This window comes from Crinia signifera, chromosome 5 (assembly GCF_055691185.1).
Source record: "Crinia signifera chromosome 5, ASM5569118v1, whole genome shotgun sequence".
NCBI classification, from domain to species: domain Eukaryota; kingdom Metazoa; phylum Chordata; class Amphibia; order Anura; family Myobatrachidae; genus Crinia; species Crinia signifera.
In genome coordinates, this window is record NC_139221.1 from 293910469 (window position 1) to 293936130 (window position 25662).

General features: G+C 46.2%; 1 protein-coding gene across 8 annotated transcripts in view; it reads right to left on the reverse strand.

Moving 5' to 3' along the window:
• MLLT10 (MLLT10 histone lysine methyltransferase DOT1L cofactor) overlaps positions 1–24768 on the reverse strand; it is a 141436-nt gene extending 116668 nt beyond the window's left edge. For 2 of the 8 annotated variants that reach the window (XM_083189299.1, XM_083189291.1), the window contains exons 1-3: positions 24366–24766; positions 11161–11240; positions 6216–6270 (exon numbers count right to left, since the gene is read on the reverse strand). In XM_083189299.1, the coding sequence (XP_083045425.1) occupies positions 6216–6270; positions 11161–11240; positions 24366–24528 (298 nt within the window). In that variant the 5' untranslated portion in view covers positions 24529–24766. Of the gene's footprint in view, positions 1–6215; positions 6271–11160; positions 11241–24148; positions 24258–24365 lie in introns of those variants that run through there. The other 6 variants (XM_083189298.1, XM_083189297.1, XM_083189292.1 and 3 more) reach the window with 5 other exon arrangements.
• Positions 24769–25662: the final 894 nt, after the last annotated feature.

Genomic DNA, 25662 nt, shown 5'->3' on the forward strand with positions numbered 1-25662 from the left:
CTGGAGACGCTGCGGGGGACACAGGCTGCATAGAGCCGGGCAGGGGAAGCCGGCCGGGAGCTGTCAGTAATGAATAAAAAAAAAAAGCCCATACAATGAATGGGCAGCCTGTGATTGGCTGCTGAGCGCTCTCTCAGCCAATTGCTGACTGGCTGAGAGAGCGCTCAGCCAATCACAGGCTGCCCATTCATTGTATGGGCTTTTTTTTTTATTCATTACTGACAGCTCCCGGCCGGCTTCCCCTGCCCGGCTCTATGCAGCCTGTGTCCCCCGCAGCGTCTCCAGCCCTCCCTGCTCCCTCTACCTTCTCGCCGCTCAGACGATGTCCCCCGCAGCGTCCCCAGCAGCGGGGGACACAGACGTGTCCCCCGCAGCGTCCCCAGCCCCCCCTGCTCCCTCCACCGCCGCGCCGCCCCACTAGGTCCCAAGTCGGGTGGTCGGACGTGCAGCAGGTCCGACCACCCGACGCAGATCCGATGCGCACGGGACCGCGCATCGGATCTGAGGGGACATCAAAACTAGCCGATTTTGGTCCGATTTTGGCCAGATCCGACTGATCTGGCTGAAATCTGACCAAAATCGGCTAGTGTATGGGGGCCTTATCACTGCCTGATCTCACCAATCATGGCTATCGCTACCCAATATTGACACCCAATCATGACTGCTACCAGATAAAAATTAACTTGCGGCTTCGACAACCAGAACAAAAGCTGGCCAAGGACTGAATGAGCTCCAGTCCTTTAAGCTGCTGTGAAAATCCACCCTCCACATTTCAAATAATACCCTCCATTCCCCACGGAGACTGAACAAAGAATCCAAAACCTCCACCAAGCAGAAAAATAATTGTGACAATTAACCAAATATCCTCACCCATCCCCCAGCGGAGACCAGTAACACCCCAAAAATTGATGCAGATAACCTCCTGTCCAGGGGTGGATTGGCAACAAAAGGCGGCTTTGGAAAAATGTCCAGAAGTGGCCTCACATGGGCAGCTCAAAATCAAATGTAGGCGGAACCAAAACCAAAAAAGGCTGGGTTAATACAGAACAACTACATAAATCTCCCGGCACATGTTGCATTTGCCCCACCTGCACGGCACATGGTTTTGTCCATTTGAGAAATATTTGGCTTTTGTGATCAACTCTGAATTAGGTCCACAGATTTCTGCCCAACTTAGATATATATTTCCAGTGTAGGGCTGCGAACATGAGAGGTACAGGGCCACTACTCTGGGTAGGGCAACATGTCCCTGGCAGGTGGCCTCACTGGTGCGTCAGCCTCCCGGGAATCTTCCCTGTAAGGTCTATGGCCAATTCACCCCTGCAGCCGTGTGATATCTAAACGTTCAAAGGATCTTTCATGCCGATACCGTGATCGTTCAAACCAACTGTTTTATTGGCTGGTCAAACCAGGCTAATACTTAATCTGCAAAATAATCAATTAAAATATTAATGAGTCTCAAGAGTAAAATAATCGGTACTGTTTACCTAGAACGGCGCCCACGATTTTGATCTTAGGCATCGCAAGGTAAAAAATCACGTCGGTCGCATCGCATGCGGCCAAAAAAATGCATGCGATGCGACCGACGCGATTACCTCGACTTTACATAGGGAACAATGTTAAATGGCCCAATTGACCCGATTTTACATAGGGAACAATGTTAAATGGCCCACAGACCCCAAATAGCCACCCTGAAGTGTGAAATGGCCCCCCCAATTGTTAACGCCACCCCACAATCAACGTCAACCCGAAGCGTGGCAAGCGCAGCGAGCCCGTGAGGGTCGGCGGTTCGCGTCCTCCGACCTTTTCATACCCCCACTATCCACGTGGAGTTGAGAATAGAAAGTGTGGCGAGCGCAGCGAGCCCGAAGAAGTGGCGAGCCCCACGAGGGGACGCGGATACCTGTGAAGCCCGCAAGGGGACGGAGATACCTGTGAAGGTATCCGCGGGGCACGCTGCGCTCGCCACGCTTCGGGCTCGCTGCGCTCGCCACACTTTCTATTCTCGACTCCACGCCGACGTGGATAGTGGGGGTATGAAAAGGTCAGAGGACGCGTACCGCTGCGCTTGCCACGCTTCGGGTTGACGTTGATCGTGGGGTGGCGTTAACAATTGGGGGGCCATTTCACACTTCAGGGTGGCTATTTGGGGTCTGTGGGACATTTAACATTGATCCCTATGTAAAATCGCGGTAATCGCGTTGGTCGCATCGCATGCGTTTTTTTGGCCGCATGCGATGTGACCGACGCGATTTACATTTTAACATGCATTTCTATGTAAGATCGCGGGCATCGCATCGCATGCCATTATAATGGCATGCGATGTACATGCGATGCCCGCGATGGGCGCCGTTCTAGGTAAACAGTACCAAATAATCTATTAATCTACAGGATATAAGAGCCTGATTCTGGTTGACTCGGTAAGGTGCGAAGATCGCAGCTTATCGAGTCCCAGAGTGCCTGCCCCACCGCTGTACCACCTTACAACCAGTGGCCGCAGCAGGAGAAATCATTCGACGGTCGTGACCATCGAATGATTTCTCCTGGGCTCTCAAATAGAAGTTAGTGGAGACTAATTTATATTTGCGGGCTCCAGGACAAAGACAGGGTGGGTGGCTGATGATAGGTGACACTGTCACAGCCTCATTTGCTATGTGTCACAGCCTCATTTGCATGCGAACGCCCAGTTTTTGCATGGGTAGGCCAATGAAATGCTGGGTGTTCCCATGTGCAAGCGCTGCCACCGCCCCATGCTACCCCCTCCCCCCTCCCGTGCAACTGTGCACCACGCCAACTATTTCAGCATGGGTCCCTGGTGCGAACATAGCGGGGACCAAAGGAATTAGAATAAGGGCCGAAGAACAAAAAATGTATTGAGTCTAAAGGCCCCCACATACTAGAACGATTTTTTGGCCGATTGTCCGATTTCCGACCGATCGTCCGATATAGCGGCCAATTTTTACTGATAATCGGCAATAACCGACCAATTATTGGTAAAAATTGGCCGCTATATCGGACGATCGGTCGGAAATCGGACAATCGGCCAAAAAATCGTTCTAGTGGGGCCTTAAATTGTAAAAGTTACTGTACAAAACCCAGTTAAAGAGTTTAATCACAATCAGTAAGTCCTGCAGAACAAGGCTGTGGGAAGCCTCAATCAACATGTGACCTCAGGAGCCCGTGCAGTCCTGGAATCCACATCTCAGCTAGCATGGAAAAATCCTTCAGTAATAATGCAATTTCAGATAAAGATCAAAGTACAAAATCCTTTTATGTAGGGGTTAACTTTTTAATATCACATGGTCGTGTTGTATGTAAATGGGGCTTCTTATAAAGCATGTTTGGCTGTTTAAGATTACTGATTATTCATGTCTGTTCCCTTCACTTCTGTTTGTCTGCCTTTTAGGCAATATTGGAGGACGTCCAAGATACATGAGCCTTTAAAGATGACTCTAGTTTTAGTTGCGTTGTTGGAAGGAAAAATAAAATAATGTTGTTCCTTTGAACTTAATCACAATAAAAAAAAGAAGGCATTTGAAACATGTTCATTTTTTTAAGATGCAATGCAAAATAAATGCAAACCAGTCTCCATTTTCATCCTCAGAACTAGCCGGAGCAAATTTTCTGTGCTTCATTTGAAACATAAAAGGAAAAAGAAAAAAAAAAAACTACAACTGATACGCTAACCCTGAATGTAATTGGAATTACATTAATTCCCATTTATACTGCAGGCCAATCAAAACGCTTCTTTGGATGTGTCACTAACAGAGAGTGACACCACAGGCAAGGAGAAGGAACTGCACAGGTTTTGAGAGATGCAGGGGTTCTAGAAAGAACCATAGATACAATTTAGGATTGCGATCAAATAGTGGTAAATGGTTAGTATTACTGCCTCACAGCGCTGAGGTCATGGGTTCGAGTCCCACCATGGCCCTAACTGTGCAGAGTTTGTATATTCTCCCCGTGCTTGAGTGGTTTTACTCCGGGTGCTCCGGTTTCCTTCCACAATCCAAAAATATACCGGTAGGCTAAATGGCTCTCAACAAAAAAAATTAACCCTACAATGTCTGTGTTTGTGTGCATGTACATGTGGTAGGGGATATAGATTGTAAGCTCCACTGGGGCAGGGATTGATGTGAATGTTAAATGTTCTCTGTAAAGCGCTGCGGAATATGTGCGCTATATAAGAAACTTTTAATAAATAAATAGCAAATAATGTGTAATAGTAACCCTCTATCCACGGCCACTGTTGTATGGATGAAATGCATATGCAGAAGACAGATCCAATGCATGTATACCCAAAATGCCTGTATGCCTCAAGCCTTGTCTATAAACAGGCAGCTCTGTCAGAGCAGGTGGGTACTGTGATTAAATCTATGTTCATTACAGCCACAGACACAATCAGCAAAATTGCACATAATGCAATGGTCTGATCTGTTCTGAACATAAGGGAGACTTCATGTATACTGTTCACTGATGAAACAGAGTAATCTCAATCAAATGATGATCAGGACATCTTGTCAGTTTTGGCTCACAGCAATTGGTCTCTGCTACAAACACATGGGCAACTCTCCTAAAAAAAACGCAGGTAACATGAGCAGTTTCCTGAGGATTGTACGAACAGTAAACGTGAATGCCAGACAGTTAATAGATACAAGACAATGCTGCATTCACTCTCACTCACTGTGTGTTTGATTGGCACATTGATCACATGACATTAATTAAGGTATCTATGAATGAAGTCTTGGACTTACCATGGCAACAGAAGGGGGATAAAAACAAAAAAGTCACATACAAATACAAGTTTATTTTCTGGGAGAGGATTTCAACGTAGCAGTCTGTACGTTCTCCTCACTGACTTGCACTGCTACAGCGGGCAATGCACAGGTGCCATGAAGACAATTCTGTGCACCCCTCTTCTGCCACAACCCCCTTTCAAGAAAAACCAGATTACCTTTGATTTACTTCATACTTATGTAGGGTACACACATACAGGTAGTGGTAGATGCTCAATTAGTTCAGTAGCATTTCCCAGGTGCATGAGGGAGGGGTTAAATACTGGGTAAGTAAAACAAGACATTTTTTCCCTCAACACACTGAGCAATGCTAGTAACCAATCTAGAACACTACATGATAATAGAATTCAGAGATATTGGTTACATATACCTGCGCAGGTGTATGCTATGCCCCCAAGCCGCATCAAGGCTTCTCTGTATATTGGGGGTCCCTAGCGCTATATCTAGGTGCAGGGTGCGGCACCCCAAAAAACCATCTCTTAGTTTGGTAGCTCTTAGTTTGGATATATCAAGTAAGGAGCCATTATCATGTGGCTCCTTGCTGGTTAATCGTAGACCCAATTTAGGGTAACGGTGGTGTGGGGTGCGGTGCTCCTGGACTGGATGGGCTGGGTGTCTTTAGTGCGGCATGCCCTTACATTCTATTAACACTTTTCCCTCACTAACACTATTTCTATCCTATTTTAATTACATTCATTTATCTCTCTTTTTATATAGCTTCGGCTTCCTATCACTAATTATTAACACTTAGTATATCACTGGCATGCCGCGCTGGGCTTCCCAGCTTATGATGGTTTTTTGGGGTGCCGCACCCTGCACCTAGATATAGCGCTAGGGACCCCCAATATACAGAGAAGCCTTGATGCGGCTTGGGGGCTTAGCATACACCTGCGCAGGTATATGTAACCAATATCTCTGAATTCTATTATCATGTAGTGTTCTAGATTGGTTACTAGCATTGCTCAGTGTGTTGAGGGAAAAAATGTCTTGTTTTATGTAGGGTACACACCAGAATGACCGCAGAAGAATTTCCTTTGAAATCGCACGATGGATTGTTGTATACAAACACACATGATCTGCACACGATCAGTACCCAACCGAATTTAGATTGACGAATCTTTACTGCAGTAGGTAAAATCTCCAATAAGACAGACGTCCGGCACGCATCGGATCAGAATCGTAGGGAAAACAGGTACGATTCTGCTCTTTTTACATGCAATAGGTCTTAAGATGCATCTAAATTGGGGGAATTAAGCCCAAATGGTGTGTACCCAGCATTAGACTGTTATGTGACATGCCATGAGCTATAAAGAATCCCATGCATTCTCCCACAATAAACCAGGATAGAACTCCACTTATACTCCATGTGGTACTTAATTAATACAATAATGTAATCTATGCAGAAAAAAGTGCACGTACCTCCATTATCTGTACGCTTTAGTGCTCCATCCTTATGCGGACACAATTCACATCTCTGGGAAAACAAAATATTTCAAAACACATGTAAACTCATTCATCACATCTGACACAATAAAGAAATGTAGCCATATGAAATTCATAAATATTCAACCAAACTCATTCCTGTACAGCTGTTGTAATACGTTCTGAATTTATGTTGTTACAGAGAAGAAACAAGCAGCAATTTACAAACATTGGAAAGGTGCTTCTGATTAATCACAGGAACATGTAATGGCTGCACCGTAAGTAATAACAAACAAACAGAAACTTACAGTATGTTATAGTCCGTGCGTGGGGAAGACAATTGAATAACAGGGGTCCTCAAACTATTTTGCTCTGGGACCCCATTAGACAATAAAAATAATTGCAGGACCCCAGCAAGTTACTGCAGAAGGCCATCACGTCACATGTGTAGGCAGCAGACAGCACGTACAAGACAGCGTTGTGGAGGTACAACATGATGGGAGGAGTCTAAAATAACAGACAATCCAACTGATTTGACTCTTTGAATCACTGACTCAGATTAGAAAGTCATCAGCCTGATGGTCAGCAACATGGAGTCGCGACCCCACGCTGAATAGACCACTGCTCTGTTCTTAAGGATAGTTTGATCCATTCTAAAGATGTCCCATCTAGCTTTTGTAGGGGCCTTTATCCAGTCATTGGCAATCCGCTGCCCATCACGTGATACACCATGTGCACGTTTGATTGAAACAAAATAGGCAAATGTTGCATGTACAATCTACCGAAGTGACATTTTAATGGCATATTAGTTCATACTTTACCGGTCTTATTGAATGACTAAATTCTTACGGCCGCCATACACTACTGTGACTTGTTTGAAGGGCACCATATCCAATTTCCCTTGGAGTCCTTCCATCCTATTGGGCACTTCATACATGCAAATTATCGCATGTAAAATGGACTCCCAGGGTGCTGCCAGGGGAGTAAAAGGATAATCGGATGCAATACATCTGAGGTGCTAAAAGCACCCACCAGGCGCACTGACGGCTGCACATCTCATATATCTTATGTGCAGCACGTCCGAATTCAGACTGACCCGATGTGCAGTTGAATGGGATGTCAAACACATGCGGTTTTGCCGATTTCTCAGCCCGATCTGTTGGATTCAGGTGAAAAAGTGGCCAAATCGCACTAGAGTAAGGGCACCTTTAATGTGAAAAAGATATGACAGGAAGTGGGGTATTTAGGCAACATTTTCAGTTTTGTTCTCTTCTTTAGCATACACATTTTAACCCATTTCCCTAAAAAAGTCTATTTTGAGATTGCGGAGTTTGGTCTACGAGTAGTAATAGATAACACATAGGCATACACGCACACGCACACACACACACAAAATCTGTCTTAGAAACTTGGAATACAAATATTCCAACAGTGTAGCCATTCGTGTTCAACATCGCTATGACCCGAGAAGGCTTTTGCAATCCATGGGGAGACTGGAAGGTGACCTGAAGTTTTTGGAGACACGGTTGCCATGGCAGTGCTTATGCACGTGACTGCAATCTTATCCCTGGACCGCAGATGTAATAAGCCCATATTGTAAGAAAGCTATAAGATACACTGCGCCAGACAGGGGCTGCTTGAGGAGTCGATGTTGCAAAAGTTGTGCATCAATGGTCAAGCAATTAGCTCCCTCTTGCTCTTAACAATTGTTCAGATATGTTAAGTGGGTATCGGAGGGCTTGCAAAGTTTTTGCCCACTAGTGCCCTTGTGCACTAGTGGGCAAAAACTTTGCAAGCCCTCCGATACCCACTTAACATATCTGAACAATTGTTAAGAGCAAGAGGGAGCTAATTGCTTGACCATTGATGCACAACTTTGCTTGCAATGCTTACAGTGACATTTGCATATTTAAAAAAAAACGTCAAATGTCAAAATAAAACACAAAACGATATACACAGATCTGATCAACGAGCCTGTACAAACTAAATTCAGTAGAGCATTTGGCCAGCTGCATTTAAACACACAGACCACCTCAAGTGGGAAAATTTCTTTAAAGGGCTTTGAAAGACCATTGGGCAGATGTACTAAGCCATAGCATAGTTTTTATTTAAACACAGCCTGTAACATGAGGGGCAGATTTGCTGGTGCTTTATCTGTCTACAGGGCTTAGTACATCTGCCCTCAAACTCAATACTATAACCCACTCCCCATGCATGACTGTAGGTTAATCATGACAGTATGCAGCAAAGACCTGATTCTGGGATGCACACGCATGCAGCCACTTTTCCATATGCAGTAGCCTAACGCGAGAATCCTCCTGTGTATACCAAAGATCTGTGCATATGCCTGTGGAGAACCCCCTATGTTATTTATGCAGTCAATGTTAGTAGCTGGGCTTGCACTAACCTTCTGCTGGGAGCAAGAGATCATCTGAATCAGATGTCCCCCCTCTGTCCACGCACTACCATCAGGCAAGAGAGATGACTTGCACATTTATAACACCTTATGAAACGGAAGAGTTCCGTGCATCTGTTAGGTTGCTGCCGTGTTACCGATCAGAAACGCCAAATTCACAGGGGGAAACAATGCCCCGCGGATGTACGGTTCAATATTTCTACTGTCGCCATCTCCACCCATGTGAATAAGCCCTGTCCAGTCAACATGCAGTTGTGGATTTCTGTGACCCGAGCACAAAATGCAGATACAATGGGAGCTGTACACATTTGAAATTGTGTCTGGCTTACAATCAGGCCTTAAAATATTTGGCAAATACAGATCACTAAAGAAAAGTCTTGGAACAATTTGCAAGTACTGTAGACTTTACAGAACGTAGCAAGCGTTTTGGACCCAAGTACGGCTGAAAGAGAACCAGCCAGGCCTCAGAAAGAAAGGAAACATTAACACGAAGGCCTAATTCAGTTGAACACTTACAGGATGCGTAGGTGAACTGTGCATAGAGTTCCCTCTATAATGCAATCTGATTGGCTGTCTCTGGCTGTTTGGGAATGGGAGTGGGTGGTGCTGAGCAAAGTTCCTGAAAATGGCAGCATGCCACCCCCACTTGCTGGAAGTGCCAAGGCTGTTGTCTGTCTTCAGATTGATTGGCATCGGCTACAGGTGGGAGACCATTGTGAGTTACCGGAGGATTACTCAGATGGCTGATGTTCTCACAGGTAATCCTATACTACATCCTCAGACCCTGCAGCAACAGCGCACACAAGCATGCAGGTGGCCTGTTAACACTCATTAGCATATTTGCATACAGCAGCTGCAAGAACCTATCACCCCTCCCATCGTCACCTATACACAATGTGGCATAAGCAGAGTTGGAACAGAGGTTTGGTGAACAGATCTTGTGTCAAACAAACTGTATTCTGATTTATTTAAAGACATATTATGATTGTTGTTTGGGTACTTCATCTTTGCGGTCCTCGCTACGCCAGTTACGTTAGCCGCTACGTACTGAGCACCATTGTCTCCTTGCGGGCTCGCTTTACTCGCCACGCTGTGGGCTCAGTGGCCTGCTTCACTCACCACAACTTTACTACAGGTAATAGATGGTGGTGTGGACACAGGAGGTTGGCGTGTACTCACCATCGCGGTTTGCTGTATGGTACGTAAGTTCCGTAGCGTACGCGGTGGCCGCAAAGATGAGGAACTACCATATGGATGTTTGTAAGCCAATAGATGCTTGTTCAACCTTAATTTAAGCCTCTCCGAGAGGCTGCCCTGACCGTGAATTATTATTTTTTTCCTTTCTAAGGGAACAAAATCTTCTTTCCTCTAATCTAAACTCATGCCCACGTGTCCTAGAGTCCTTCCTCCTAGTGAAAGGGTTGCCTGACAGTTTCTTATATTGGCCCCTGATATATTTGTCTCCCCTTAAAAGCACGGACAGATGAAGAGCCGCATCTCCATAGAATGGAGGGCTACACAAAGCTGTGTATTTGTGTGATGACAACTGTGTTAAGATAGTGTAGGGTGGGGTGCTAGTGCACACATGACTGCTGTGAAACCAAGGACGGTAACCGGTTGGACACGAGAGGAATTACCCTAGTGTAAATGCCCAGTAGCATGCGACATCTTTTGGTCGGCCATTTTGCACAGCAAAGAAGAAGTTCTTGTATGCGGCACTGTGCATCTTATAGAAGGACTGATCAATCTTGCATGTCCCAGGACAAAGGGAATTCACCCAGACCATCGTCAAGATTGCCTGTAGGCCTAAAGTGTACCCAGCCAATGAGTACAGAGTGTGTCAGTCTGACTATTGAAAAACTTTGCACACGGGTCAAAATACATATTTGGTTCTCATGCATTCATGTGTGAGCAATTGCATCTGACTGCACTGGCCCTTAGATCTCTATTATTAGTGAATACCCATTTTGTTTAAGAGCACTATATGTACACCCATTAGTACAGTGCCCCAGCAAGTACACCGAGCTTAAACATCCAGGTACAGGAAAATCAGTGTCTTTTTCAGACAAGCAAGTCGCAGCAGCAGAGGGGAGTCGCAGCAGCAGAGGGGAGTCGCAGCAGCAGAGGGGAGTCGCAGCAGCAGAGGGGAGTCGCAGCACTGGACCAGAGGACTCCATGGGGAAAACCGTAAAGTTCATAAATGAAAAAAAAGGGATAATGAATATTCCTTTATATAATGGAATCCCCTTATCTTAATGCAGTGTTAATAACCTCGTGTCACTGTATATCCTTTCTGCTCAGCTATAGAAAACCAGACTGATGATACAGGAGGAAACTGGGAATGACAGTGGCACGCGAATATCAACATAGCGCATGCTGCTGACTGAGCGGGCTACTGTAATGTACAAGCGCCCAACCTATAAGGCTGTCATGTTGTGGATATTACACCCAGCCAACCAGCTTACATTTGCAACTCTTCACCAATTAGCGGAAGAAACGTAGAATAAAGAATGGAACATTACTCACCACTCTGGCCGCTCTTTCCTGGGATTCGCACTTTCTACAAAACCACGGTCCTGTTGGCACTTGCACTATGCCGTAACAAGCTGTGAAGCAAATGCACAGAGGGTTAGCACAGAGACTGGATCACACAGTACATTGCTACAGATAACATCACCGGACTCACATAGATTTCAGTACTTTCTGCAATGTTCTGAAGGGGACAAGAGGTGAAATCCTAGCTCGTATTTCCACACAAACCCACAGATCTGCACTAACCAGTTTCTACAGCCCCTTTAATACCCAGCCCATAATACTCTGCCAAATGACAGGGCACTGCTGAATGATCACCGTGTGTGTTCTAAAGTTAATACATATATTTCTGCAGCCACTGCTGAAAATCAAGAAAATAAGGGATTAAATAAATAGAAAAGAGAAGGAGAAGATCCCAGGTTTTCACCCTGGAAGCGTGCTCCACGAGGAGACAGCTCAGCAGAAACACCAGCAGCTGTATCCTGATCTTCCCCCACAAGAAAGGGCAAACAGTGCTGCTGTGTGCGGGGAGAGGCGGAGTCCTGGGACCAGTGCACCTCCCTGTCATTCCTCTCTCTTCCTACACACAGCTCACACCAGGGCCAGTCACATAACCAAACAAAGCAGCTGTCTCACAGCCAGAAGGAAGGCAGTCTAATCTCAGGCTAGTGCAGACAGGTAATGTGAGTGGGGGGAGGGATGTCTGCTGAGAACAGGGAGCAAAGGAATCCCAGCTTAACCCCTCCTTTGCTCTTTTAACTGGTATTATTGATTACGGTGCAATAAACACAATAAAAGAAAAGAAAAATCAGAAAGGATTTGCAGAAACAGAGTGAGCAAGGCACAGCATCGCAGCAAGCTTCTGGCTATACTCAGCTAGTAATAAGCACACACTGATATAACGAGACACATAACTAAATGCTGCAGGGTCATTCCATAAATCCACTCCACTCCGTATACCGTGGACTCTGCCTTTCTTGCAATATCCTTAACCCAACACACAGTAGGTGACCTGGCCGCCGCTAAAGATAATGATATCGGCCGCGATATTGAGCGTACACACTAGACGATATAGTAAAAGATATCGTTCGGAAAGTCCTTTCATCTAGTGAGCATGGGGCTTTAATCACAGGTAACTAACTACCTGGCAATCCGGAACCTGTACCAGAACCCTACTGCAGCTTAAACATGTAGATGTGCCAAAAAACAGTGATAAATAAATCTCACCCAAGGGTGGCACACATGGGCTGAGACATGGCGATTTTGGCTTAGAGAACTGAGTGATTTTGACTATGTGTGATTTGGCCGTAGGTGCAATACTCAGATGTGCAGCTTAGTCAAAACCGCCTTGCCTGCACTGTCTATTCTGCCGGGCGAGAGCACATGGTGAGATTTTGGCTAACCTTCCAGGCGATTTTGATTATCTAGTTAAAATCGCCTGACCAAATCATACAGAGTGTACACGGCTTTACTGTAGAAGAGCATTTCTACACATCATAAATCCTTCCAAAAGCCTGGTTACCATGCATTTATTTCAGTAGGAGTTACAAAGATTTTAAATAATTACAGATACTGGGTACACACGGTGTGATTTTGCTTGCGATTCGATTGGGATCGAATGGTATGCAAAATGCGTTCGATTTGACTATATAGTACAGATCTGTATTATATTATCTTGCCTGTCAATTCGATTTACACTATACGGGAGCAGGCATTGGGATCGAATCCCAATGCGTGGAATGTAGAAATGCAAATTCGATTTTGCTTCTAGAAGCAAAATCGAATAGAAAAATAGTGCATATCTCACCATGTGTGCCCTCTATTATTGTCCCCCAACACATTTAGAACAGAGAAGACGAAGCCCATGTTGCCCCCCCCCCTCCCCCACCCCACCCCCCCGTGGGTCACTAAAGTGTGGCAGTGTTTCAGAAGAGATTCCTTACCCACACCTTTTTACTACATGGGGGAAGGGAGGGTGCGGAAGTTTGCAAAACTATTTACTAATTGTACACGCAGTGCAGTGCATTACAACAGTAGAAACAGATTTCGAAACCGTTTTAAGAAACGTTTCAAACACTGGATCTAAGCAGGTTTTGCTATGTGAAAGCAGTATAAAATCACCATTTTCAGGAAATCGTACTCATTTCTGGGTGACTGCAGTAACATCTACAATCAAATAAAATCCCTACTATTAGCATGTGAGAGACAAGGATCTAGGTCCCATGATCTCCTTCCAGATACAGGTTACCCTGGGTGCCCCATGTGACTACCCACACTTTCAAATCTTTATTTCATTGTTTTAAAATACATGGTTGTCAGAATCAGTGACAACCAGCAGACTTAAAGCCCCCATCCACCACGCTGACAGATCTGAAGGTGCCCATACACTATGCAAAGTGCCCATACCCTCAGAGAAGTCACATACAGTTCCAGGCTCCAGCGGCCTGGGACCCTCCCAAGCGGCAGGTTCACATGCGATACATCGCACGCGGACCTTCTGCTTGCGATATATCAAATGCAATCCCCGCTCCCTGACACCAGGAGGGGGGTCCGACACGAAGATCATACATGCAGCACATATGATCTCGGGGTCCGATCGGATGAGCAGGGGACCGCGCATCGGATCGGATGTCAAACACATGCTATTGGTGCCGATTTCACAGTTTCTCGGCCCAATCTGCCGGAACAGGGTGAAATCAGGCACAAATCGCATAGTACATTTTAAAGACAAAACAACTCTTGTCAATATACAGAAATTCTTTGTTATTAACAATAGTGCTCCATAGCAATAACGCTTTCAGACAGCAAATGACAGGTCGTAACCAGGATTAGTGCACAAGTCTGTCCCAGGAGCAACCCAGCTATAATCCGGGTCTGAAGCTGAGCTTTCAGACTGCAAATCCTGGGTTGCTCGACCCAGGGTGGCCCTTTCAGACCGCATCTCAACCCGGGTTGGTGACGGGTCTGAAAGGGGTATAAATCACCATTAAGACTTGCTTTGAAGATCTTAGATGAGGCTAAAAACTAGAATGATCTTAATGTGATAGTATGCATTTAACCTCTTATCTGACAACAATTCTGATCTAAATATCACTTAATTTGCACGATTAAAGTAAAGAAATATGTGCTGTACAGTGGGCCACACATTACAGGAGACAGCCGATGGCTGCAAAGCAAAAGTGAAACCAGATGAGACTATTCAAAATGGTTGGTTCATTATCAGGCCTCACATATGCTGGAAGGAATCCATCTCAACCAGGCCCCATCCATTATCCTCACCAACACACATGACCAAATAGTAGATCTGCAGCAACTGCCTGTCTGTGGTCAGCTGAGCCCAACCCAACTTAGCAGGCAATCAGATCCTGGCTTTCATTTTCTAAACTTTCCCAGAAAGATTACAGAGTGTTTGGTTAATCTGCTATGTATTGCATTTTCCTGAGTTTAACAATGCTGTGTAATTTGTTTAGTGCAAAGCTCCGGGCCTTTAGAGAGAGTGACCTACTGAAAAGGTGTGCGGACGTTGGAAACACCTGATTGGGGCACTTGTGCACATGTCCCCAAACTCTGACGCATGGTTGGACAAATCCTGGTGGCTCAAGCTGCACTATAGTAATGTTTGGAAGAAAAGGTCTGGTGTCCAAATTTAACAGTGGCACAGGCCTGCTACCGTGCCACGGTGGTGCATACCAGAGAAATTCCAGCCAATCAGCCCCTAACTGCCAGGTGTGTATGACAAAAGTTTGTTAGCAGCTGGTTAATTGGCACTTGGTCACTGTAAACGTTATCTCTCTTCAGGGTTTAGCAATCCCAGAGTTTAGTCACTGGGTGGGTTAGCTAGCTGGTGAATAAAAATATTAGGGCAGTCAAGGCAAATCGGATCATTTTTTGGGTGGCACGTAATCAGTTTTTGGGGTTAAACAGCTAGTGTATAATCCAGTAGTTCCCAAACTGTATGCCATGGGCACCATCAGGTGCCTTGAAGTCCTGGATTGGTGATCCATGACCTAAATTAAAAATTAATTAGGATTGATGTAAAATACGAATTGTGGACAAGCAGAAGTGAATCCTGTCCATTACCACACAGACCCAAAGGATGAAATAAACACACAATTTATTATACATGATAAAGTTTTGACAGGGGTGCTCTGAATAAAAAAACTAAAAAAATGTAATAAAAAAAAAAATCTGATACCCAGGGGTAAGAAGTGTTTGGGAACCACTGGTGTAATAATGTTATAGTGGCACAGGCTGATAGACTGGTGTACACGGGCTGTTTCTTTTACGGTTTAATAATTGTTTGGTGCAGAGACATGTGTAATCATTTTTAGAGGACCTGACTGTGCTCAACATTATGTTGCTGTGTATGGCATTGGATGATCTGGGCTGTACAATACATTACCAGACGCAACACTTATCTTGCCGATATGAAGGACGCCTGATAATATTCACAGCCTGAAATTGTTTTCTTTGTGTTCTGACCCTTGTCCTAGTTTTTTCCCCAAATGTGCCCTGTCCTGTGCTAAAGAGCTGCATTTATGCAGGAAGTGTTGGTTATGAAAATGCAGAATGGACACATTCATTGGCAACATTCTCTTTCCATGCATAATCCACTGAAGAATGGTGTATTGTGTTCTTGCTAATAGGATCATGGGATAGTAACATTCATCATCTTCCAGCTCATGCATCGAGTTCCTTATCATTCTTTTTTTTGATTGTTTTTTTAATCATGTATTTTTATTAATGTCGACAAATGTGATGTACATGTTACGTTGCTTCAAAACAGTTGTATTACACATCTATGAGTATGACAATGAAAGCAATAGGTCTATAGCAAAAATGGCTTCATGGTAATATATACAGTATATAAATACACGCACAGTACACATGTGAATGAATGAGAGGCAGCCAGGTACTAAGCAGGTTCGGTAGTCAAAGGGATCTAAATAAGATAGCAGTAAAGAGGCAAAGGGCAGAAGCATGTATGGTTATATGGTAGATCACACAAAGCGGACAACAGGTCTTCAATACGACATACAAGAGTAAGCTAACAAGACCATAGTAGTAATATGTATACATCCAAAAGTTGATTCAGTAAACTTTAGAGCGCGTCTAATCAAGTTTGCAAGTCTCCTCCTAGGATCGATGCATTCCATCTACCCCATTTCTTAAAGCAGGGCTTGACAAATTCTTAAAAAATCTAGGAGCCATGATGAAAGTGTAGGAGCCAGACAAACTAAAAATAAGGACAGTGCGCGTTTTTACAACGCAATGCCTATTACACATGTCACACACCCATTACGTTATTCCACATGCCATAATGCCCACTACACGTGCCCTAATGCCCATTACACATTATGCAACACACTGTAATGCCCATTACACATTCTACAAAACAACGGCATGACCATTACACATTAAGCCACACTGTAATGCCCATTACATATAATACCACACGCGGTAATGCTTAGTACATATTATGTCACATAAGTGCAGCTTACCTACATGCTCATTGCCAGGGGTTGCATGCTTGATGCCAGGGGTCAAAATGCCCTTTGCCAGGGGTAGCAGGCAGGTACAGCTGGTGAAAATTCAGTTACAGGCAAACCCTCCTCCTAATAAAACACCCAGCACCTCTACCTCCCCTGGCCACACACATGCCCCAGGTAATGCACCTCCACAATACCACATCCCGAATGCCTGCCCCCCCCCCCCAGTAGTGACACATCCATAATGTGCTCTGTGGTGGTCGGGCAAAGGGGGGACGGAGCACCGGTGGCTGGGCAGAGGTGAGGGATGTCATGGAGGCTGGAGCTCACATGGCCGGGCGGAGGGGGGGCACTCATGGAGCACAAATGGCCGGGCTGAGGGGAGGCTCTCACAGAGCTCATATGACCTGGTGGAGGGGAGGCTCTCACTGACGGAGCTCCTGCAACAATGCGGAAGGGGGGCGAAGAAGGGGACATAACTCCGGTGGCCGGGCAGAGCTGCTGGCGGTAAGCAGTCTTTCCTTGATGGGACCCGCGGCCGCCGCTCTTTAACATTTTGACACGGGCAGAGCATCTTCTTATACCAGCCTGTGCCTGACACAGGCTGGCCGGGGGGTCGGGGACCGCGCTGCGCTGGCCTGACAAGACGGGGGAGACGGGTGGTCGGGCTGCCGACGACCAGATTCTGCTTCCTCCCTCCCTGCAAAATATCTGGTCGCCAGGAAGCAGAAACTACCTGGCCCCTGGTATTTGTCGAGCCCTGTCTTAAAATAGCTTGGTAAATGAGCCTCTAATTTGAAATAAGAATCTCTCGTGATTTCATTGACCAGGGCTCTCCGATGGAAAATATTAGGTCTCTCAGGGGCAAGCCATGTTCTTGCAAGAAGGACCTTGGCTAATGTGGTAATGAGCATGGAACATATTGATAAAGACTGTTACAAGCCCGACAGTCAGGATCCCGGCCTATTTTCCCTTATGACCCCCATAGAGGGAGAATAGAACAGGTGGCAAACCATCGTGCCCGCAAGGGGCTTGAATGCGCTCGCCACCTTGTCAGGCTCCGGACAGTTGGGATTCCGATGTCAGAGAATCGACCATCGGAATACCAACTGTCGGCATCTTATACCATACCCCTATGGTTTAGTATGTATACATACTATAGTGAGCTGACAGCACTGCATTTATAGCAGGCAACTAACTCCGGTACTTGTTTCCTAGCATGGCGCCCCCCGATTTTGATTGTATTACATCTTATACAATCGCATCGCATGCATGCGATGCGATTTTTTATTGTACAAGCTTTTGATGCTAAATGCACCCCCATTGGCAACGCCACCCCCACTATCAACGCCAACCCGAAGCGAGCCTGTGAGGGGCGGCGGTACGTGTCCTCCGACTTTTAATATCCCCACTATCCACGTCGGCGTGGAGTTGATTTTATATAATGTGGCGAGCGCAGCGAGCCACCGAGCCCGAAGCGTGGCAAGCTCCGCAAGGGGACACGGATTACTTTACATGTATTGCGCGGCCGCTCGCCACGCTTCGGGCTCGGTGGCTCGCCACACTATCTAAAACCAACTCCACGCCGACGTGGATAGTGGAGGTATGAAAAGGTCGGAGGACGCGTACCGCCGCGCTCGCCACGCTTGGGGTTCACGTTTATAGGGGGGGTGGCGTGGGGGTGCATTTAACATTGTAAGCACCCATTAGGGTGCTTATACAATTTTCAATAGAATAGGGGTCTAAAATCGCATCGTATGCCATCGGGTGTATGGCATACGATGCAATGCGATAAAAACATTGCGCGATCAATATCGGGGGCGCCATGATAATACACAAGTACCCAACAATTTATTTTCCTACTTGTTAGACATGAGTTTTGACTGCAAAAAAAAAAGACAGATGCTATAATTTAGGTGTACATTATATTTCTGTTCCTCTTCTGCATTTACACACCGCTGCATTCTTACTTCCCATTCACCAAAGCAGTACTGTAGCTCATCTGTCAGCTGTTTATTTTCTTCTTTTACCTCAGTAAATGATGCAAAATGGGTTCTCTTAAGTACAGATTTGACTTTAGGGATAAGAAAGAAGTCACCTGATGCTAGGTTTTTGTGAGTATGGAGAGTGTTCTAGCACTGCAAACTGTTTATCTGCTAAAAAACTGCTTGTTGTACAGATGGGATTATTTCTTCTGATTATTTTCTGGCTTTGAATTTAGATACTTTCATTCTTAGACCCTTATTCTGATTGAGTCGGACGGTTGTGTATTTCGGACGGGCACCGAGTGTTCTTAACCCCACCTATTGTACAGATCACTCACGCCAAGCGAATGGACCGCGAGTGGATGTTTCGTGTGAACACCCACTCGCTGGTCTGTGAGAATCTCCCCAAACCTCCGATGGTCGCCGACCATCGAATGATGGACCGAGCGGTCAGGCAGCCACGAGTGCTCCAGACCACTCGGGTAACCACAGTTGTCCGTGTGAAGGCAGGGATATGGGTGGGCAGCTGACATCCGGCTGTAAGATGTCAGCCCCCCCACTTCCATATGCCCGCCCAGCATTTTCATGGGAACCCCCCTTGAAACGCGGGGCGTACGCATATGGTAATGAGCCCAAAAAGCCAACTGAGTGGGCTTTATAATTCTTCTAAAAACTATTAAATTCTATTTTTCCCCTGATATACATTCTGCCCTTATAAGCTTATCACATTGCTGTACTTTTGAGCTAAGTGTTTTTATCATGCACAGGAACAACTATTTGTTTGAGTATCTGTGCGAGAGAAGAGAGGGCTGAAACCCGCAGAACAGTGTTAGGATAGTCTGAGGTCAATATTCACACACTCACGTTTCGCTCACGCAGTACAGCTTATGTTTTATGAGTCTCGTTATTTAATAGCCACAGCTGTCTGGGATATGCTCTCTAAGTTAACACTAGGAAGGTCAACATACATTAGGCTGACCACTAAAGGTCCACAAGACTTAGGTTGACACATGATACAGGCCTAAGGTTGACAGGGTTGGAGGGTTGACCTAAGCATTAGGTCACCATGAGTTTTTCAACTTTTTTTCAAAAAATAGGCGGGATTCATGCCCTTCCATCCACTAGGGCAGTGATGGGGAACCTTTAGCCCTCCAGCTGTTGTCAAACTACACATCCCAGCATGCCATGCAACAGTTTTAGCATGGACAAATAGCAAAACTGTAGCTGGGCCAACAGCTGGAGGGCCAAAAGGTTCCCCCATCCCTTAACTAGGGAATATAGGGAGAATGTGCTGAGCGTAGCGAGCCATGGGGTACACTGATACTGTGTCCCTATCGACTTATGATGTCATTCGGTACAAAAAAAGTGAAAAGCCCACGTCGACCTTTTGACTGCCGACCTAATGCTTCAGTCTACCTTTAGTGGTGACCCTTCATACTGTCTACACTATGGCCCATACCCCTCTGTCGTATTGTTCCTCCTCTTCAATAGATTTATATATTTAAATCCTATACAGCATTAGAAAGCCAATAAGTGCTGCCGTGATCCACACCCATCAAGAGCACCGTGCGCAATCCGATATGGAAATCATAGAAACATTACAAACTTTTTTTTAAACCTACACAAACCATCTTAAACCAGTGCACAGCTCGTCAGATTATAATTATTCTTGGTAATAGTTAACAATATTGTCACTGGTGTCGGATTGTACAATGGGGGTAAATCACCTGTTTCACAGGAATGACAAGCGAAAAGGGAAAAGTGACAGTAACAATCATGAATATAAGCCAAGTAAGATAAAACAGAGGCTGCTGCCATTCCTCAGGGTCTCATTTATTCAATAGCCCCTTGCCTTTAAAGCGGAGCTACATCCATTATAATGTGATTCATACATATGTATACGGGACAAAGGTTACACAGCAGAGTTTACTATTAACAATCCGGAGGGTGACAACGTCTGCAGGGAATGTTAATGCTCAGGCTACATCACTAGGGCTCATTCTGCTGTCTGGCAGCTTCCCAGCTTCAACCAAGAAAAGCAGAGAATTTAAATACAGGACTGACAGAAAATCCGTGGCAGCGCACATCAAGAAAGTACATGTATAAGATGCGATATCAGAGGCCGTCAAACTTCTCTTACCAACGGCAAACAAATAAAAACCGCTAGTGCAGAGGGGGCAAAATAATGCAGATTTCATTCATTCCGGAGTCAAATGCAATAACAAGCGGGAACATCAGTGAGCCAAGGAACAGAAAGAATCGTTTGGCATGAACAGAAAAGGTGCTCCAACAATCTGGAGTCATTCTTTCCAGGGCCGTGGCGGCCAGGATTCTGTGATTGGTAGGAACGAGTCAGAGTAATCTGGGTCACGTTATATAACACTGGAGTTGGGCCAAAGCAAGAAAATGAGCAGAGGAGAATGAGTGTAAACAACTCAACTGTGATTTACAGGCCTCCAGATCATAGTAACTAAAGGACCTGCTCTACCCAGGATGACAAATCAACCCCAGAGTCCGGCACCTCTCTATGTTTACTGACATTGGACACTGGCCGTTAACTCTGTTCTAATCAGCATGTGTACATTCTACAGTTATCACCAGTGACTGACTGGGTCAACAGTCAAATAGAGGTGCTTTAGAAACAGAATATGCCTAAAGCAGAGGAGGGGAACATTTGGCCCTCCAGCTGTTGTTGAACTATGCATCCCAGCATGCCCTGCAACAGTTTTAGCATGGCATGCTGGGATGTGTAGTTCAACAACAGCTGGAGGGCCAAAGGTTCTCGATCCCTGGCCTAAAGCTAAAACAACTATAACAATTAGTCCACATAAAGGGGTATTCAGTTATCCATGGATTGGCTGCAGTAAGTATTCTATTACTGGAGAATAAACCACGTGCTGGTCCCCGCAGTCAACTGAACCTAGGTCCTAATTCAGACCTCGTTGCTACGCAGCGTATATTTGCTGCTTAGCGACCAGGCAAATGCCGCCCGCCGTATATGCCTGCCCCCCAAGTGATTCTTCGCACAAGCATGCGAGTGGATGTGTGCGCTTACACACCCACTCGCATGCGCCCGTACAGAGGAAAAATCATTTGATGGTCGTTCACCATTAAAATGATTTAATCCTCTGTTCGTGGAAAGTATGTCTATACTTACTTTTATCCGGGACGGAGATGGCCGACAAGAGGGTGGACGCTGACATGTGATGTCAGCCGCCTGCCCCAAGCGGGCACGTCTGCGTTTGTATAGTTGCGCCCATAAAATGCTGGGCATTCCCTGCTTCCATCCCATGCCCACCCCCTTCCCGCTAACTATTGAGCGAAAGCCCCAGCGAGTGTGAAACTCTGCGAAGGCGCTAGCTCCAGGGGTTTGCACATGTGCATATTCGCGCATGCATAAACCCCCGAACATCGGAGAGGGGAGCAAATTCTGCCTGCAATGAGCGGGTCTGAATCGCAACCTAGTGTGTCTAAAAGAAAAAAAGGATATTTAAAAAGGTATCTGAAATGTAGCAGTTAGTCACGGGATAGTCTATGCCTAATTTTATTTACACCCCCCCCCATAAACTAGACACAATGGTAGATACTTCGACCACATGGGCTCCAAAAACCTTCTAAAGTTGGAAAAACACTACATACGCGATGTGTACCCAGGCTCCTGGGTACACAACAGAACATTCTAATGAAGAACTGAGAGATCACTGTTCCATCCTTCATTAGCATACACCGCGTGGCACGCGACACACCCATCCGTGCATCAACACATGTTAACGCAGGTGCCCATATATGGGGACAATATCATCTCATTGGGCCCTGGCTTAATCTGGGGACAGCGGAGCAGTGCAATGGTTAGCAGGCTCTCACAGCAATTCAGTTCTCTTCCCTCCTATACCCAATCTGCATGAAGTTTGTATGTTCTCCCTGTGCTTGCGTGGTTTTCCTCCCACACTCCAAAAACATACCGCTTGGTTAATTGGCTACTGATAAAACATTAACCCCAGTACACATGTTGCAGGGAGTAAAGATTTTAAGCTCCACTTGGGCAGGGACGGATGCGAATCTCTACTCTCTGTAAAGAATAAGTGTGCGATATATAAATAACAACTCTCACAACTGGATTTGATTAAAAAGTCCAGAAAACAGATGTCACTGATAGTAGCACGTGTTTGTGTGTGTGCATGGCCGAAAATGTAGAAACAAATGCAGTGTTGTATTTGTTTCATCCATCGCCTAAAACAATCAGCTTGATGTCATTTTGCAGATGTGACAATGACAGTTTATATAGATACCAATTATAGTGACTGCAGCACAAAAGTATAGGCATAACATAAACTACAACCTAAACTGAACACACAAACTAATTGGCAAGGTACACATGTGATTTTAATGTAAACAAAAGACAAAACTCTCACTGTGGAACATGTTAACATTTAGGGACAGAAGGTGCAGACAGCAATATTAAGAAAATGAACTCTCAGTTCTTAGACAATCATCCACCCGGAAAAAAAAAAAATGAAGTACATAAATAGCCTGATAGAGCGAGGCCAGACTATTCTGCGAATTACCCCTAGGGAAAAAGAGCAGAGAGGTTTTGAACATGTTACAGCTTGGATTACAATAATCAGAGGATGACAATAACACAAACAAGCAGCACAAACTTTAGGATAGATCTTGGAATGCAGTATTACTAAACACTATTTAATATCACCAACAGATCATATTAATTTGTCATATCAAATCACCAACCTCTAATAGAATAAAGTCTAGAAACTTAAACCTGTCATGCAACTATTAGAGCGACAGAGGGTTGCACCAAACTTGCAGCAGCAGAATGTAAACAAGAATCTTTGCAGGAGACCTAAACTGTGTCAATATCATCATATCATGAGAGAGATTGCTGTGGCATCAGGGGGCCAACACAACCATCCTCAGTAGCCAAAGACACAAGGGCGCCCAGACAGGTAACAACGCCATGACACCCAAGGGCCAATGGCACTGCATTTAGCCGCATGTACCCCGGAGCCAGATGGCATTAAACCAGGGGCCAACGACGCGGCAGCCAGATGGCATTAAACCAGCCGCATCACCCATAGGTCAACCACGCCGCATGCACCCATGGGTCAACTATGCTGCACCAAGCCGCATGCACCCATGGGTCAACCACACCGCACCAAGCCGCATACACCCATAGGTCAACCACACCGCACCAAGCCGCATGCACCCATGGGTCAACCACACCGCACCAAGCCGCATACACCCATAGGTCAACCACACCGCACCAAGCCGCATACACCCATGGGTCAACCACACCGCACCAAGCCGCATGCACCCATGGGTCAACCACACCGCACCAAGCCGCATGCACCCATGGGTCAACCACACTGCACCAAGCCGCATGCACCCATGGGTCAACCACACCGCACCCAGCAGCCAAAGATATAGGGCTCAAAAACTACAACAGCAAACTAAAGTTACTAAAGTCAGCTGTGAACCAGGCCTATAACTCACCTGCAGCACCAAGCAATACAAGCTCCCAGGCAGAACAGCAAGTGGGCCATGCCCGACATCAGCCACCTCCACTGCCCCCAGTGCCTACTATGCACAGCTGGCAGAGCACTGGGAGTGAGCGTGATGCCAGTGTGCTAGCCTGTGTACCTGAGCTGACATGACAGCCCCCTCCCACCCTCTCCGCCCCCTCCCCCCGTCACCGTGTCAGGCAGGTTACCTTGATGCACCGCCACATTGCAGCCGTGCCCGTCGCAGTACACCAGCGGGTTCTCGGCCCAGCCCCTCTCGTCCGAGCACACGCAGCAGCCTCCGATCATCTCCTTCATACTAGTCGTCAGCTCTTCTTCCTCCTCGGTCACGGACAGCTCTCCGGGCACCATCTACAGAGGACACCGGGCACAGGGAGACAAACACACGCAGCGATTACTCCTCTACACTCCCGCCTGGCACCCGGGGGCTCGGCTCCCCGCGCCGGCCGACGCTCGCCTCCCGCATCAGCCGCACCGCAGCCGCCTCATGTCGCCGGGGCTGCCCGGACTGTGAGGCAGGATCACAACGCGAGCGGGTGGGGGGGACAGTGCGCAGGCGCGGTGGTGACACCGATCTCTCAGTGCTACAACAGCGCCCCTACAGGCCGCCTCGTTGTAACGACAGCCCCCACTAAGTAAGCTGGATGTATTGGACGGAGTGGGCGTGGCGGTAAGTTGATGAGGGCGGGGTTACGGGTGACGGTTCTGTTGTGACGTTCATTTCCCGCCCCTTTTCCCGGGCCGTGGTGCAGTTTGGCGGCGCGCGCGCGGCTGCAATGGTATGCACGTGCTGGTGCGCTCCCCCAGTCACATGCATAAGCACAGCACAGACCAGTCCATACCAGTGGTTTCTTTCTACTGTACCTAGCAGCAGCTTCCTCCTAAACACGTGCTGAGCTCCATATTGCCGCTGCTGTGTATCCTCCTGCCCCAACTTATGCATCTTCCAATTTGACCCAAGCTTGTTTGCAATTTTTAGATCAGTTTCAGAGGTAAAATAAATGTCAGGCATCGCACAAGCTCCAATGCAGCCCTTGCCTGGGAAAGTATACATTGTTAGCCACAGATACTGCTGATACTGAAACATTTGAGTATAATATTTTTGATTCAATTTGCTCTGGAACAAAACAGAAGATGATGAGATGCCAAATATAGGGGGGTAGAGTCTCCAAATAGCTGCGATAGCACAAACTGCAACCAAACCATACAATTTAGAAGAGGGCATAATGGTTCTTCCTCATCTTTGCGGCCACCGCTTACGCTACGGAACTCGGGCTCGGTGGCTTGCTCTGCATCGCTTGCCACAACTTTACTTAAGGCAATGCATGGTGGCGTGGACACAGGTTCCCTCGCTGAAAATCCTTACGTAGCGGCTAACGTAACTGGCATAGCGGTGGCAGAAAAGTTGTGGAAGTACCGGTATTTTGCATTTTCTTGCTACGCTGTACATTTGCAGTTTCTTCATAAAATATATTTCTTTTAAAA